General features: G+C 40.1%; 1 protein-coding gene across 9 annotated transcripts in view; it reads right to left on the bottom strand.

Moving 5' to 3' along the window:
• Positions 1 to 13,552, bottom strand: part of LOC127806055 (uncharacterized) — a 41,349-nt gene that overhangs the window by 11,790 nt on the left and 16,007 nt on the right. For 8 of the 9 annotated variants that reach the window (XM_052343042.1, XM_052343043.1, XM_052343041.1 and 5 more), the window contains 6 exons: positions 7,505 to 7,636; positions 2,812 to 2,931; positions 2,519 to 2,605; positions 1,688 to 1,813; positions 1,400 to 1,520; positions 1,173 to 1,298 (listed from right to left, as the gene is read on the bottom strand). In XM_052343042.1, coding sequence (XP_052199002.1) covers positions 1,173 to 1,298; positions 1,400 to 1,520; positions 1,688 to 1,813; positions 2,519 to 2,605; positions 2,812 to 2,931; positions 7,505 to 7,636 — 712 coding nt within the window. The remainder of the gene's footprint in view (positions 1 to 1,172; positions 1,299 to 1,399; positions 1,521 to 1,687; positions 1,814 to 2,518; positions 2,606 to 2,811; positions 2,932 to 7,504; positions 7,637 to 13,552) is intronic. The other variant, XM_052343037.1, reaches the window with a different exon arrangement.

Raw genomic sequence — 13,552 nt, 5'->3', positions numbered from 1 at the left:
AGTAGTAGCAGCAGCATCTACAAACTGATCAAAAATGGATATAAGTTTTAGGATGCACCTTCTAATAGTAAGAAGTCTGCATACTCTTGTTGATTGGTTAAGGGAAAGGCCTCATGAGAGAAGGGTGAGTGCCTTAATGAGACACTGAACAAGGTCTTACTCATTCCTGGAGTTGCCTCATAGCTGGAGATTGAAATTTATGGAGATCATGATTGCAAGCTGGAATGTATAGTTCCATATTGTTAAGGGAAGTACTAGGAATTGATGTATGATGGCAAGCATAGCAGGTGAGTGAAAAAATAAATAAATAAAAATGTTTTAGCCAAACCGGAGAGGCACAAGAAGTGTTATTTATCATTGCAGGAATGTCTGGGGCAGAGAGTTCCACAGTCAGAGCTAATGCTCTGCTGCAAGCATCCTTCATTGAACAAGCAATATGGGTCACTATAGCAAAAAGTTCATATCATGAAAGTTTCTTGAAGAGAATGAGCAGATGGTTCCATAGGCTTGCAAACAAAGAGCTGCAAGCATTGTCATGCTGCTTGCCCAGGAGTAGGGTTCTGCATCAACTACCATGCTCAATTCAAGCTCAATCCTCAACGGAAGAGATTATGGACATTTAGGCCACATTATGGGGCAGCAGGTAGAGCGACATATGGGGTTCATTGTTGCCATGGAGATGACAAGTCATGCCACTTGATTACACACTTATCCAAGAGATAAAACAGTTTTCCACAAGCCTATCAGTCTATGGGTTTCTTTTGGAATGAAAAAGAGCACTCATTAAGGACGCTTAGCATAATGGAAACAAAACAAGTAAAGCATAAGTAATTGCATACAGAAGATGAATCCAAGCCACTATCGACTGTCAGCACTGAAAGCACATATCAAAAAGGTGCACAAATAGCAATAGAAATACAACATAAAATTATTCATGAATCAAAAATCATACAAGATGAAACTAGTCAAAATAGAAAAACTCCCATTAGGTTTAGGGATAATCAGGCTCGAACTGATGACTTCCACCACGTCAAGGTGACACTCTACCGCTGAGTTACATCCCTTCTATGCCTCCATCGAGAAATAGAACTGACTAATCCTAAGGCAAAGGGTCGAGAAACTCAACACCACTATTCTTGAACTAAGGGAGTTGAAATGAGAAATGTACTCACATAAGCAGCACCAAGCTAACGACTTGAGTAACACGGAATCCACATAAGAGAAATAATAAAGGCAACATATAGAAAGCTCCTGGACATCTCTGTCAAGCTTAATAAAGGGACCATAAGATACACTTCCTGCAACATAAAGATATGCCATCAAGAGCCCAATTAACAGCAGTGATAGACTAACACAAATTTTTATATTTAAATTAAAATTTTCAAAATTCAATTCCTACTTTCTTCCATGCATGTGCAGTAAAATTCTGCAAAGGAGTACTGCATGTTGTCATACTCCTGTACAAAGCAAGTCTTGGAAGCAGCACATTGACCAATCCGAAGTAGAAGATTCAAGACATTCTGTAAGGAGTGTTACAACCACACAAGAAAAGCAACCGTGTAACATTAGACCATGAAAGCTTTGGATCTTACATCTAAGAAGCAAGATTCTATATATCATCTCAAAAAACTCCAATTTTCAGAGAAGACAAGTAAACAAGCACTGATTAGATAAATATAATGCATACCCTGGAATGTAACGGATGCTTGTCACCTAACAAGTTTAGCAACAGAGGAAGTTCTCTTATCCAAGTAATCTGGTAGTCTAACACTTCTGGATCACATGCATCCAGGTGCTGCAAGCCTAGCCTCTGCTACATGCATTCAAAAATAACAAATACAGTTAGATTAGAGTTGGCAGTCCCTACTTTCAAAGAGGTCAAATAGTTTATTTTCTCAAGAATAATCAGATGAGTCTATGTGATGTGCTGTTCATACAGGAAAAGCTAAATGATTAACTACTGTCAAGAGATAAGTGTGTAATCTTATACTATCTTCCTATCTTATCTTCGAGTAAGAGGTTGCAGTCAAATTTTTAAACTGACTCCTAGATTAGTGGCTAGCTGCTGATCCATTAGTGGACTTATCCTCTTATCCCTAATTCTAAGGTTTCAGTTTAGGTGTTTAAGTTAGTGTCCTATTTTTAGGGAAGTGGGTTGTTGACTGTCCAAAACTGTATATATTTAGACTTATCCTTGGAATAAAAGTGAATTAATTTTTTTGCTCAAATTCTGTCTACTACAGATAGCCAACATCAGATCTCCCACATAATTATGCATCCCTATTCAAAACTGAAAGTAGCATATCCAAATTATAAGCCTATAGAATCCATACATTGTCATAATCATCCATTCCTCCCCCCCCAACCAAAACCCCAACACCACAAAAAGAAAAGAAGAAGGAAAAAACAAACAAACAAATCCCACGAGTGGGTAAGGGCCAAAAAAAAGGAATAAAGCATGGTATATATGTGGGTAGAACCATAAGACATCATTATATTAATTTAACCAATTGCTTACAGGAATTAGCATTTCTTCAACTGCCAAAAGGCAAGCCCATTTTAGTGAAGACTCTGGATGGCAACTTTGGAATATCTTCGTAAAAGCCTGTGGTTGAAGATTGAATTATTCACAATAATGATGATAAAGTTTATAAGCTTCCAGGCAATACAACATCTTTGGGGTGAAAGAATTAGAACTGAAGGATCACCTAAGAACTTAAACAGATTGCATCATCAAGAGCGAGGAGATCATATCAGAAATGGCTAAAAAATTGGCATTGTTAACAAACTTCGAGAGAAAATGAACCAGACCTGCAGAATACGAGACTTCCAACCACCCTCCACTAGCAACACAAGTTTTGGCGTAAAAGGAATGAGTAAAAGTAAGTGCTTTTCCAGGAAAGCTTTACCAGGCTGTGTGCCAACGGATATCTGCAAGTTAACAAATACTGTATGTCAATGACTTTTGCCCTTTCTTTTTTCTTTTTCTTTGGGTAGGGAGGGGAAGTGTGAGTCCAGGATACAGAATGCACGCATTGCTTTATAAGAAAATTTGCATGTTTCACCTCAAAATAGATATGAAATAGAACAAAAGGATTAGAGCTCGACAGAATTTGAATAGGGAACTGAACATTCAAATAAGCTCCATGCTTCAATGAGACTAGTTGCATCAAGACTGACTGCTGTGTTCACATTATATATATATATATATATTTATATATATCATTACGTACACACCAGACTGAAAATAGAATGGAAAGAAGGAATTACAAAAGGAGAGAATAAGGAAAGCTTCCCCAGAGAATTGGGAAGGAGCTTGCAATGTGATAGATGGAGCAATGTTATGGATGCTTTGAATGCATCAATTTGAGTGCGAAAACAACTAAACAGAAAATGAAGCTTTGAGATTGCAATGTTTGGATATATGATGAACTTCAAGAGCCACTGGTGAAATGAGGGACCAATGGTTTACTGTTACGCTTCTGTACATACATATGTATCTGTGGATAACTAATAGGTGAGCATTTTTTATGTGATTTGAAGAGATTGATTGATTTGGCTCTCTCCCTCTGTTATATGCACACGAAAGTGATTAATTTTAATTGTGATGAAATTATGAATTAATATCATAATTTGTTATATACACTTGCCCCCCCTCCAAAAAAAAATTAAAATAAAATAAAAAACCAATAAATGTCACCCTCCGCCCCTGTATATGTTTCTTCAGGTGCTCTCATATCTTGAGTTACTTCACATATTTCCACTGATTCTTGTTAAGGGTATTGGAAGATATCCAGGTCATGGCTTAGGCAGTTGTAATGACAAGTCCTCCTCGTTTGTTAGTAGCTGGAGCATGATTTCTTTAGGTTAGTCACTAGGATTAGAAAAAATAATTGAAGGCATGGTCTTCAACCAGCCCCTAACAAGACGGCTTTTGAGAGAATTGGTTGGTTTAAGCGATAAAAAGACTAAACCTGGCCAGGATTAGGGTTGGGGGGAGGGAGATTCTTCCAATTTTGACTTGATCGTGCTCTATGTTCTTCAAAATACCATGTACTCTATTTGTTTCAATCTGTCGTGTAAGTTCAAACTCAAACCCGATATTGGCTGTTGTTTCCCGAACAAATTAAAGGTCACTCTCTATCACACACATGCATGGAATTATCAAGTCAATAAGTGTACAGTTGTACAATGGGGGTTTCCATTAGTACAATGCAATTGTATGGTAAAAGTTGTGGAAGGCCAATATCAATAACTTAGGGAGAGAGAGGAAATGGAAGGATAAACTAAAGTTGCATATTACTTGTCAAAAACAACAAGGTAAAGTTGCATATTGCGCATGAAATTGAACCTTTGTCCATTCTTCCACTTTACCCTCCCGCACAGCTACTTATGGTCTGCTCCATCATGCTCTGCATTCTCACTTGGGAGGACCTTTATATCACAGAAAAAGAGAAGACTAACATTTATATGCACTTGTGATCTCCATATTGTTCTACAATTAAGGGGTGCATCCAAAACCAACCAGTTTGGTCTATATGGATTTAGCTCTTACTGTTTTATTTATGTGGATTAGCTATCAATTCTTGGTCACATGTTCACTCATTTTATTTTATAGTATCTTGAGTTGTGGCTAATAATTCAGTTATTTGGTTTTAGTTTTTATTGAGAGGACGTGATCATTTCCTCTTTTTTTTTTTTTTTTTTATGGCTAGAAGATCATGGGTTGCATACAAAAATAACCCCATGCACAATGCATGGAGCCTCGCACACTAGGGACACCACTATAAGAAGAATAAATTATCTTTGGCCTCTATCTAATGTGTTTTATATCAAATGTTTGATTCTTAGCTTGAAAGATCATGTTAAGCTGGCTGATGGGGCCATATCCATGTTTCAAGTTGTAGAGATGGGGCGGCAATGTGGGGTGGGGGGGGGCAGAGCACAGAACAGTTAACCGGTGGGGACAAGCGATAGTGTCAACACTCCACTTCCCTGGTGCCATCTCTATTAGTTACTTTATTCCTAATATTTATTAATGGTTTAGGGCACTTCTGTGACCTTATGCATGGTCAGAATAATTTTAGAAGAATGAAGAGGCAACCCTCCAATTTAGAAAGACAATCACACCCTAAATATATTAGTCACGACTTAGGCTAGTTGTCTTTTATTTTTATTTTTGCAAATTGTATTAGTCTGCAGAAGGAGTTAGTTATTGCTGTAACTCTACGTTATGGATTGTCAGGATTGATTTAGGAGGTTATGGACTCATTTATGAGCAGTTATTGATAGTGGAGGAGTGGTAACTACCCCTTAAATCTATTTGTGGATAGCTTATGTATAAAGCTATAACCAGTGTTATTAAAGGCGCGCACCAAGGCACACCCTGGGCGCCTGAAAGCCTTCCAGGCAGGCGCAGACCAAAAGGCGCGCCCAAGGCAAAGGCGCCCGCCTTGGGCTTTTTAGCTGTTTTTTAAGCTTTTTATTTCACTGTTTGTTACTTTATTTAATTTTTTATTGTTTAGGGTTTAAATTTATTACTTCAACTACAAATTTGACAATAAGTAAAAAGGCTATTATTTCAAATGCTCCAATTGAATTTGAACTAGATGAAGATGGATAGGGAGAATTGAACAAAGTCAAGGCATGCAATAACAAAATGCAACATTAAGTCACCAAAACAAAAAAAGATGCAAATTCAAGTCTAGTATATTACCTACCAAAAAAATGTATGAAACTATCATCACACTTCTAAACCATAGAAACCATCTAACAAGAGGAGTAGATGATGTGGAGGAAGATATTAGAGATGATGCTAATATAGAAATGTTTGGTCTTTAGAGTGATTTTTTTTATAACATGCCTGTTAAAATATTATTAGAAGTTAGGACTTATTTTATACATTTTTCTTCAACTAGGACATATATTTTTATTTTATTTTATTTTTATTAACTTGCGCCTAGTTCCACCAGACTCGCGCCTCGCCTTGCACCTTGCGCCTCAGGCTCCAAGACCCTTGTGCGCCTTGGGCCTTTAATAACACTAGCTACAACCACATGGCCGAACATCATTATGATTCTGAAGTAAATAATTCTCATTTTTCTCTCTTCAATTCTCTGGTCTCCTTCTCTGCTCCTCTCTCTTGATCCTGTTTCTCTCTCACCTACTTCTGCTTTCCCTCTCCACTTCTGATTCATCTCATAATTCTCCCTAAAGTCCCTCATTTCTCTCTCTCTTTCTTCCTTCTTTCTTGATTATCTACTAGAATCCCTAGACTTGAACCCTAGGATCCTGACAATTACGTACTTTCTCACAGATGTTAGGAAAATGCTTAATAGATGCTAGATGAGATTATAACACCTTTTCTGTGATTCTCATGAGCATACTTTAATCTTACACTATATGCATAAGAAGCTTTTATATTTTTAACCAAAAATCCAACATATAATATCCCCACCCCCAGACAAGGCCATATAAAGAAAATGAGCACCAAACATACTAACATTCAAACTTTTCCTCCCCATGAATAAATAGCACAGTTATCATGTGCAAAGGTAGCTAAATCCAGAATCTGGATTAAAAAGGGGATCCCTGTGCACAAGGCTCTGCGGTTTGTGGGGGCCAAGAGAGGTTGTTTTTGTATACAGCCTTTCCCTCACTTTGCAAAGAGGTTTCACAACTTTAACTATGATCTTCGAATCACAAAGGAACAACATTATCATTGCTACACTAAATGCCAAGGTGAATATTATAATTGAAGCAGGATTTCTCAACTAATTAATAATCTTGTTGAAACAATGTTAAGTTAAAGGTTTATTACCTCAAAAGCCTCCCTATCTTGACTGTAACAATCCAATACATTGTAGAAACTTGACTGCACTATGTAGTTCAACTCATGTTCAATAGCATAACACCCCCCCACCCCCCCAAATTTTAATCTCCTTTTCTCCTCCACATAAGTCTCTGTTTCCATGGAAATAAAACTTTTTCAACCGAAAAGGAATACATTAAAAACTACATACAAAGTTTGCAGAGCAGAAGACATTACACACAGGTACCAGCTAAACAGCAAAAGCCATCAACGTATAAGACAATTCTAATATCCCAACCTATTAGAGCAACCATACTTAACTAGCTGACATGTCCTCATAAATGTTGGTTCAATCAGAGAGATGTCACAACCACTTGGCAAGGACTAGACATGGTCAAAAGAGAAGAAAAGGCAAAAAATTCATTCCTTGAAGGAGAACAACTCAAGCGTGTTTCAGATTGTCAGGCAACTTGTTTGTACTAGACCGGAGCAACAGATTTTGATGAGTAAGGTACACGGTAAGTATCACAAAAATTGCACTTCCAAAGAAGCCTATTCAGCAGTTGAAAACACGTGCTGCATTAAAATAACATCAGAATAATGAAGACTAATTGAAACAACTGCTCTTTCCACATGTTAGTTTGAACGCCTTAGAACAGAGAGTAAATCATCAGATTGTGCCAAGTACTCTACCTCTCCACACAGAGCACTTGCAATGAATTCAAGAAACTTCTCGAAGAATGTAGCAGGAGGGCACAGCCCGTCACTTGAATGCAAAAAGATCTCTGTAATCATTACGTTCAAGACAAAATATTTACCATCTTCCTGTAACCAAGAAGATAAAAGAAATTAGAGTGATGCAAGCTACATTGTCTGTCCAGCACAGTCAGAAAATTTCTGTTGTGGATGTGAATCCTTTATATAAAGGGCATCCCCAATGCACAAGGCTCCCCAATTTGCAAGGGTTGGGGGAGGATTGTATTTGTACATAGGATATAAATGGGGCCCCAATTAACTCCATTTAGGTTTTTGTTTTGATAAATTTTTAAAGGAGCCTTGTACCTATATCTTATTTTTGTACTTATTTTCACTTTAAATGGGGTTAATTGGGACCCATTTCCATCTGTATTTGTATGCAATTTTTCCCATGCTTCTAACAAACAAAGGATGAAAGTCCCTTACGAGGTAAAAAATTAATGTTTAGAAAAAGATGTGAGCTAGGAAGATAAGGAGAACCCTCATTGGAAGTGATAGCAGTTTAAGATGGTGGCGTTCTATGAGATATATAGTTACATGTCACTCTATAACATGAATATATCATATTAAGTTTCAACAAAAGTCAATGTTTAACCAGTTCTGGTTTAAGAAGCAGAATGCTCAAACTTGGATTAGAAGTTATGTAGAGCATATGGAGTTTTTTTTCTTTTTTGTCACAATGCAAGAAAAATAACATCCTTTTTAGGGGTGCTTGATGAGTAATTTTCTTTAGAAGTCAAAGTAAAGATGTACTCTTTAAATGAGTCATGATTGTTACAGACAATTAATCACATTAAACTATTTCATGATAATAGTAGAGCTTACATTAGATCCAAATATAAGATTTATTTTTGTCAACAACCCTAAAGTCTTCTTAAGGATTTTTCAGCATGTCCCCTGATTCTTTAGTGTTAGAAAACCTGAATAGTTACTAGTGAATTGAAACAAATATCAAATCTCTTCTTAAGAGGCCCAATAGTTTTGCACTAACAGATTGGAACCAGGTACTTCTTAACTATTAAATTGTTAACCACCTGTCATGTGTCACGAGTAGGAGGGGTGCTAATGTAATAAGGGTATACTATGAGTAGTAAGTAGTATATTAGAAGTTTGCATTGAGGAGTTGTAATTTGTTTGTTGCCGCTTTAGGAGTAGTACATTCCCAGCAACAGCATTCTGTTACGCACATGGGCTGGTGATTTGGCTTTATAAGCAGCTATCCAACTCACCAATGATTATGAATGAATATTCCTAGAAGTTTCTATTCTCTCTCTCACTTTCTCTCTCATTCTCCCTACTGAATCTCTTTCCCCTAATTCTCTCAATCACTCAACCGGGAAGCACAGTCAGCTCCTCGGAAGCTGACATTTGGTATCAGAGCGGTGTTCTTGGGCGCAGGCAGAAGAAGAGAAGGATATCCATATGGCCGAAGGGACGAGGATGAAGCAGATGGAGTCTCAACTGCAGCAAGTGGCTACAACAATGGCGGAGGTGCAAACAAGGATGGGGACTCTCGAATCCTCCATTGGAGCAGGGGTAGATGCTCGGATTGATTAGGCCATGGAAAGGTGGCGGGTGTGAGAATCAAGAAGAAAATGCTCGGTTCCATGAGCAAGTGATGGAATAGATGCACCAGATTATGCGAATGTTCTCAACCCAGCAGCCGGTAAGACTTTCCATTGACTTTCCGCAAAGGGAACGGTCGAAACCCATTCTTCAAGGTGCGGGAATGGAGCGTCGACCAGTGGGAACGTCGGAAGTGGAATTTGAGACAGAAGGGACTGGCGAGAACTTAAGGGAGAGAAGAGCGAGAGCTCAGGTAGATCGTTATCAACCGAGCTTTCCGATACCCAAACTGGAGATTCCGCTCTTCGATGGTGAAAACCTGAGATGGTGGGTAAGGAGGTGCGAACGTATGTTCGCCTCGTATCAGGTGCAGGAACGACAGAAGGTCACTTTGGCCTCAACCTACCTAAACGACATGGTTGATGCATGGTACCAGGGGTGGCTCGCAGAGAAAGAGGGCAGCCCATGGAATGAGTTCGCCGATGACTTATGTGAAAGATTCGGAGACCGGAGTATGTAGGATATAGTCGAAGAGTTTAACAAGCTCAAGCAACTGGGAACGGTGCAGAATTACCAACTCAAGTTTGAGGAGCTGAGGTCCTTAATGATGATACACAATCCCCATCTATCGGAAGAGTATTTTGTATCGAGTTTTATTAGTGGCTTGGGAGAAGAAGTGAGACCCATGGTAAAAATGATGCAACCAACAACAGTGAGGCTGGCCGCCGAGAGTGCAAGGTTGCAAGAAATGACAATTGAAGCACTGTTAAAAAAGCAACGCAACCAAGTAAAAGGAGTGATCTCTGGGGGATGGCAGCCTGGTAATAGGACTCAAGGACGTGATATGGTGCACAGTGGTAAGGGGGTTCTAGCATTGCCTCCTACAGCCCCTAACCCAACGAATGGAGGAGGGTTAATGGAGCAGAGACGCCAAGCGAATCTATGTTAGGTGCGGGGATAAATACTTTCCAGGACATAGGTGCAAACGACAAATCCTGTTATTGGAAGGAGAGGAGGAGGAAGGACTCGCGGAGGAAACCTCAGAGATAGACGAAGGTGATCAAGGGGAGATCTCCTTACATGCACTAAAAGGGTTGGCTCACAGCAAGGTCATTAAAGTGGAAGGGCGAGCTCATCAATGGCCACTAATAGTACTCATTGATAGCGGAAGCACCCATAGCTTCCTGGATGAGGGTATGGCAAAGAAGTTGGGATGTGAAATCTCAAATGCTCACCCCCTTTCAGTAACAGTAGCAAACGGAAATAAGGTATTGAGTCAATCCTCATGTTTGGGGTTCTGCTGGGCGATGAATGAGGAAGAATTCGTGGCAGATTTGAGGTTGTTGAGATTGGGGGGTTGTGATGTGGTACTTGGGGTTGATTAGATGAGAGGCGTGAGTCCCATTAGCTTCGATTTCAACAAGATGGAGGTGACCTTTGAGAAGAATGGAAAAAGGAGGATACTCAAAGGCAGCCAAGAAGCGGGTGTGTGCAAAATGATAACGGGAAAGAGACTTCAATGGTTGCTCAAGAGCAAGTTCTCCCAAGTAGTACAGCTATTTTCTATCCAGGCCTTGGAAGTGTTCGAGAAGGAACCAGAGCAGGGAGGAGATTTGGCCATTACAGTGAGTAGCTACTCACACGATCAGTGGAAGGTACGCGAAACTAACTCTCTTAACATGCTATTATTTGAGTTCAAAGACCTCTTCTCTGAACCTAGCTCACTTCCTCCAAAAAGGTCCTGTGACCATACCATTCATCTCAAATCCAATTCAGAACCAGTGAATGTAAGGTCCTATCGTTATCCTCCTAAACAGAAAACCGAGATAGAAAGACTCATCCAAGACATGTTACAAAAGTCGATCATCCAACCCAGCCATAGCCCTTTCGCCTCTCCCGTACTACTTGTCAAAAAGAAAGATGGTTCGTGGCGATTTTGTGTGGACTATAGGCAACTCAATGCCATAACCATCAAAGACAAGTTTCCCATACCCATTGTAGAAGACTTGCTTGATGAATTGAAGCATGCATCAGTTTTCACTAAGCTGGATCTTAGAGCAAGTTATCACCAAATTCGAATGGAGCCTCGAGATATCCCTAAAACTGCCTTTAAAACTCATCAAGGGCACTACAAATTCAAGGTAATGCCCTTCGGACTCACTAACGCCCCAGCTACCTTTCAAGCATTAATGAACCAAATATTTGAACCTTACTTGCGTGCATTCATTCTAGTTTTTTTTTATGACATTCTGATCTATAGTTCCACTTTTGTTGAACACTTAACCCACTTGAGAACTACCTTTGAGGTTCTTCGACTCAATAAATTGTATGTTAAGGAGTCTAAGTGTTCCTTTGCACAGAGTCATGTGGAGTATTTGGGCTATATAATATCTAATGCAGGAGTCAGCACCGATCCTAGCAAGGTAGCAGCCATGGTGGAGTGGCCGAGGCCTCAAAATATCAAGGGGTTAAGGGGATTTCTGGGCCTAACTGGGTACTATCGTCGGTTTGTCAAGGATTATGGAATTATCAGTAGGCCACTAACAGAATTACTGAAAAAGGATGGCTTCCAATGGAGTGACCGGGCGGAGGAGGCCTTTGACAAACTGAAAAGAGCTATGAGTGAAGTACCGACATTGGGCTTACCGGATTTTGACAAGCCATTTGTATTGGAGACGGACGCCAGCGCTGTTGGAGTTGGGGCTGTTCTGGTACAAGAAGGGAGACCCTTGGCCTTTCTTAGTAAGGCATTAGCTTCTCGGCTCCTCGGGTTGAGCATTTACGAGAAAGAGCTGTTGGCAGTGCTGATGGCTGTAGATAAGTGGAGGCATTACCTAGAAGGCAGTAAGTTTGTAATCAAAACAGACCATGAAAGTCTAAAATTCCTACTTCAGCAAAAATTACATACGCAATTGCAACGGAAAGGGATGACTAAGTTGATGGGATTGGATTATGTAATCCAATACCGAAGGGGGAAGGAAAACCTAGCTGCAGATGCCTTGTCAAGGTGTCATGAAGAAGGGCATTCTGCTGCTCTTACGGTGATGGTTCCAAACTGGCATCGAGAGGTGGCCTCAAGCTATGAAAATGATGAGAGTATGCAGGAGCTGCTCCAACAACTAGTGGTGGATCCTAATGCTAAACAAGGGTACACCCTGACTAATGGAATTATCAGAAACAAAGAGAGGCTGGTGATAGGAAAGGATGAAAATTTGAAGAAAAAAATTATGGAGACGTTGCACAATTCTCCAATAGGTGGCCACTCCGGAATAGTTGCTACCTATCACAAAGTTAAGCAACACTTTCATTGGCCCAGGCTAAAAAAATATGTGATGGAATTGGTGATGAGTTATGACATTTGTAAACGGTGCAAATCAGAATCGGTGGCTCACCCCGGGTTATTACAACCACTAAGTATACCAGGAGAGCCTTGGGAAAGTATCTCAATGGACTTCATTGAGGGTTTACCCAAATCGGAAGGGCATGATTGCATAATGGTGATAGTGGATAGATTTACCAAATATGCCCATTTCATCGGATTGACACATCCCTACACAGCTCAAGGGATAGCTAAAATGTTCCTAGATCAAGTGGTGAAGCTGCACAGAATCCCTAAGACTATAGTGTCGGACAGGGATAAAATTTTTACTAGCCTCTTGTGGAAGGAATTGACGGGGTTATTGGGAATCCAACTCAGCATGTCAACAGCCTATCATCCAGAATCCGATGGTCAGACCGAAAGAGTAAATCAATGCTTGGAGACATACTTAAGATGTGCTTGCTTCCTACAGCCGAGGTCTTGGCACAAGTGGCTCGCATTGGCACAATGGTGGTATAATTCCAACTACCACAACTCCATAAAGAGCTCCCCTTTTGAAGCTCTCTATGGATATAAGCCAACCCTACTGCCAGATCTGGGAAATTCCTCGACAGTGGCAGCCTTGGATACTTACCTTCAAAGGAGACAGCAAGCTTTCCAGACAATCAAAACAGAATTGGCCAATGTTAGGAATCGTATGAAGCAGTTTGCCGATAGAAGGAGAAGTGAAAGGGAATTTCAAGTGGGAGATTGGGTTTATCTGAAGCTCCAGGCAGGCCATCTGAAAGCTCTACTCGGAAAGCCCAGTTCAAAGCTCAATCCGAAGTATTATGGCCCGTTTCTGGTGTTAGCTCGAGTTGGGAGTGTGGCTTGTCATTTACAGCTACCAGATAATGCCAATATACATCCGGTCTTTCACGTATCATTGCTTAAAAAGGCAGTGGGGCAGCAAGCTGTCAATCCAGTGTTACCTCACTTTCCCGATCCAGATGACAGTCCAAAAGAACCTACAGCCATAATTGACAGAAGGGTTATCTACAACCAAGGGGTTCCCATCATCCAGGTGCTGGTGCAATGGTCTAATCTACACCCCGACAATA

This window comes from Diospyros lotus, chromosome 7 (assembly GCF_014633365.1).
Source record: "Diospyros lotus cultivar Yz01 chromosome 7, ASM1463336v1, whole genome shotgun sequence".
In the NCBI taxonomy this organism is placed as follows: domain Eukaryota; kingdom Viridiplantae; phylum Streptophyta; class Magnoliopsida; order Ericales; family Ebenaceae; genus Diospyros; species Diospyros lotus.
This window is presented reverse-complemented; position numbering and strand designations above follow the sequence as displayed.